The 2939-nt window shown below is 26.6% G+C and overlaps 1 protein-coding gene across 1 annotated transcript; it reads right to left on the bottom strand.

Moving 5' to 3' along the window:
• LOC107645990 (hydrophobic protein LTI6A) lies at positions 227 to 1417 on the bottom strand. The gene is made up of 3 exons (XM_016350156.1): positions 1241 to 1417; positions 1057 to 1152; positions 227 to 664 (listed from the first exon to the last, which is right to left on the bottom strand). Exons 1-2 carry the CDS (start codon positions 1325 to 1327, stop codon positions 1069 to 1071), a joined length of 171 nt encoding a protein of 56 aa, XP_016205642.1. The 5' UTR covers positions 1328 to 1417; the 3' UTR covers positions 227 to 664; positions 1057 to 1068.

Raw genomic sequence — 2939 nt, 5'->3', positions numbered from 1 at the left:
AGTAGTTAAATTAAATAAACGGCTTCTTTGGTTATTTTCAAGAAAAAGACCGATATAAATGATACTAAAATCCATGATGGTGTTATCTGTTATTATCATTGGATGGTCCACCTTAACCTGTTCATGTTTTGCATTGGCTATGGTTGCGGGACATGGCCAAAGCATAAACCATGTGAGCTCTAACAACTAATTATAATAAGGTGTAACGAGAATAAATGAATAATAATTGATGAATAAATCAATTTTATTAATTTGAAAATAATAATTGATAACTATTAGAACATTTTGACATGAATGAATACATTACTAATTAGGATTGAGGTCTAATACAAGTAAACAAAATTATTGACCCTGACTAGCAAGTACTATCTTTCAATTCATTCGGTTGTCCAAACTCCAAACAAGTATAGAGACCACACCAAGTCCCACTCTTGGTTGTTACATACAACAAAATAAAGCACGGAAAATAATAATTAATTAACACGTCACTAAAAAAGGGATATTGACAGTGATACACTGAGAATAAAACAAAAGAGAAAAAAAAAGAAGAAAAAAGAATCACTTTTTAATTAACCCATCAAAGATCAAACGGCTACAGAAAAACAGGAATATCTGAACTGAAACACGCGGAATGCACTTGAGAACTATACTGTTCATTGGCCACCTGTCAAAACATGAATTCATCTTCATAAGGTAAGTAAAATGTCCTACCTTGTAAGCAACTTCTTGTTAAAGGAACTTAATTATATATATTATTGACAAAATAGAAAGCAAAGTTGGTTACAAGTGGCCCAAGAGTCACCTAATCAACATTATTTAGCATCAAATTAGTGGGAGTTTATTGGACCTACATGTCCCTTTCCCATTTCTACTTTTTATCAGAATCATATTCTAGTGACTGACGTTATTCTAATAGCTTTTGCCTTGAATTATTTCTAAGCTACAATTTTATGTTATAGACAGGCTTAGCATATGACAAGATAAATCCCTATACATATAATTAATTTGTGTTAAAAAAATTGAAAAAAAAAAAAAGGAAAAGAAATTATTACGTACCAAAGATGATGATCACTTGGTGATAGCATAGACAGCATAAATAATTCCAGGGAGATATCCAAAAAGGGTGAGTACCAAACAGATCCAGAACTCTACCTGCACAAGTAATTAACAAGAGACTTAATTAAAGTAATGATTAAGAAGAGAGAAAGTGATAAAAAGGAAGGTAATTAAGAAAACGTACATGGCAGCCATACTTGAGGAAGACCCCAAGAGGAGGAAGGATGATGGCGAGGAGGATGTCTATGCAGGTGGCTGTGCCTTCCGCCATTTTTGATTAAACTTAAGTTACAATAACTGCTTCTGCTGCTTGTATTTGAGAAGATTTCGTATTTGATAGTGCTATCTGTGAATGTGGAGGTTCCATATTTATAGCACGAAGCAGGCAACGAATTAATTCAAGTCCGTTATCATGCACGTGGCACCTTTACTTTCGCAAATGCATATTTTAACAATAAATTATTATATTATTTTACTACAAATTATATTTTCTAAGGATATTTTTTTTTTCAATAAATTTTTAAATAAATATTTATATGATCAAGTGTATATAAATTAATATTTAATAATTAATTATATTGAGATTTGTTAATAATTTTAATATTTTATTTTATTTAATAATTATTATTATGATTCTTTAATAATCAATAATTATTGTCATTGTTATAGTAATCTATAACAGACTGTATTATGATGCTAAACATGTTATTTTTTTTAACTACTTAAAAAAAAATATTATGTAATCAATTATATGTAAATTAATATTTAATAATTAATTATATTGAGATTTGTTAATAATTTTAATATTTTATTTTATTTTTTTAGTAATTATTATTGTTCTTTCTTATATTTTTGTAAAATAATAATTATAATATTTATTTTATATTCTTTTAAAAATTAATACAATTCTTTTTTATATTTATGTGAATATTATATATAGTATTTTATTTTACCATTTATAATTTAAAAAGTCCTATAAATGCACGAATCTAATGATTTTAATTAATTGTGTAATGTTTTTTTATAAGTGTATTAAAATTAAACTTATTTAATTAAGCATCTTCTTTTGTAAAGTTTTTCAATTTATTAAATTCCATGACTTAATTTGAGTTGTATTAGATTCGTAAAGCTTGAATCTTTTTCAAAGTTAGTTTACTTGGTTTTGAGATCCAACAAAATAGTACATAAATAAGGATTAAAAGTTTCCTAGCAAATCCTAAATCTTTAGTAAAATAATTGGTTAAATATTTGAACCAATTTACGAATTTTTATGAAAATGGCAAAAAAAGAGCCCCCTTATTATTGTTATCTTTATTAACTTTTTGTGTTTGTCTTGTTGATGCTTCAATAGGTAACCTATTGAGTTGAACGGAAAATAGGTTTTCTTAATTTTTTTTAATAATTAAAGGAGTAAAATGTAATTTTTTATTATTAATTATTATACATAAAATAAAAAAAATATAAAAAAAAATATATTAAAAATTTATAGATCATACTTTATTCTCTTAATTTTTTTCAATAATTGAGAGAATCCATTTGTACTTTGAACCTAGCATTAAAGTAGGACAAATTTCATCTTAGGAGAGAAAACTTGTAAACAAAATAATGAAAGGCTAGCTTTTGTATTTTGTAATGGATTCTTGAAATGATAGAAACGGTGCAACAGCTAAGACGTGGCTCGTACGATTAAGACCGATCCAAATACAACAAAACAAAAAACAGAATAACACGGATCTCGTGTTTATTTTTAACGATATCTCTATCTCCGGCGTTAAGATACATAGATATTGGTAACATCTCATTTCTATCTACAAAACTTTGCAAGATTTCAATTTATTTAAGGAGTTTATATTTATCTTCTCGGCCAATTAAATGTGTTCAGC

The sequence above is a fragment of the Arachis ipaensis genome, chromosome B06 (genome assembly GCF_000816755.2).
Source record: "Arachis ipaensis cultivar K30076 chromosome B06, Araip1.1, whole genome shotgun sequence".
NCBI lineage: Eukaryota > Viridiplantae > Streptophyta > Magnoliopsida > Fabales > Fabaceae > Arachis > Arachis ipaensis.
Note: the sequence above shows the minus strand (reverse complement) of the source record. Positions and strands in the feature narration are given on the sequence as shown.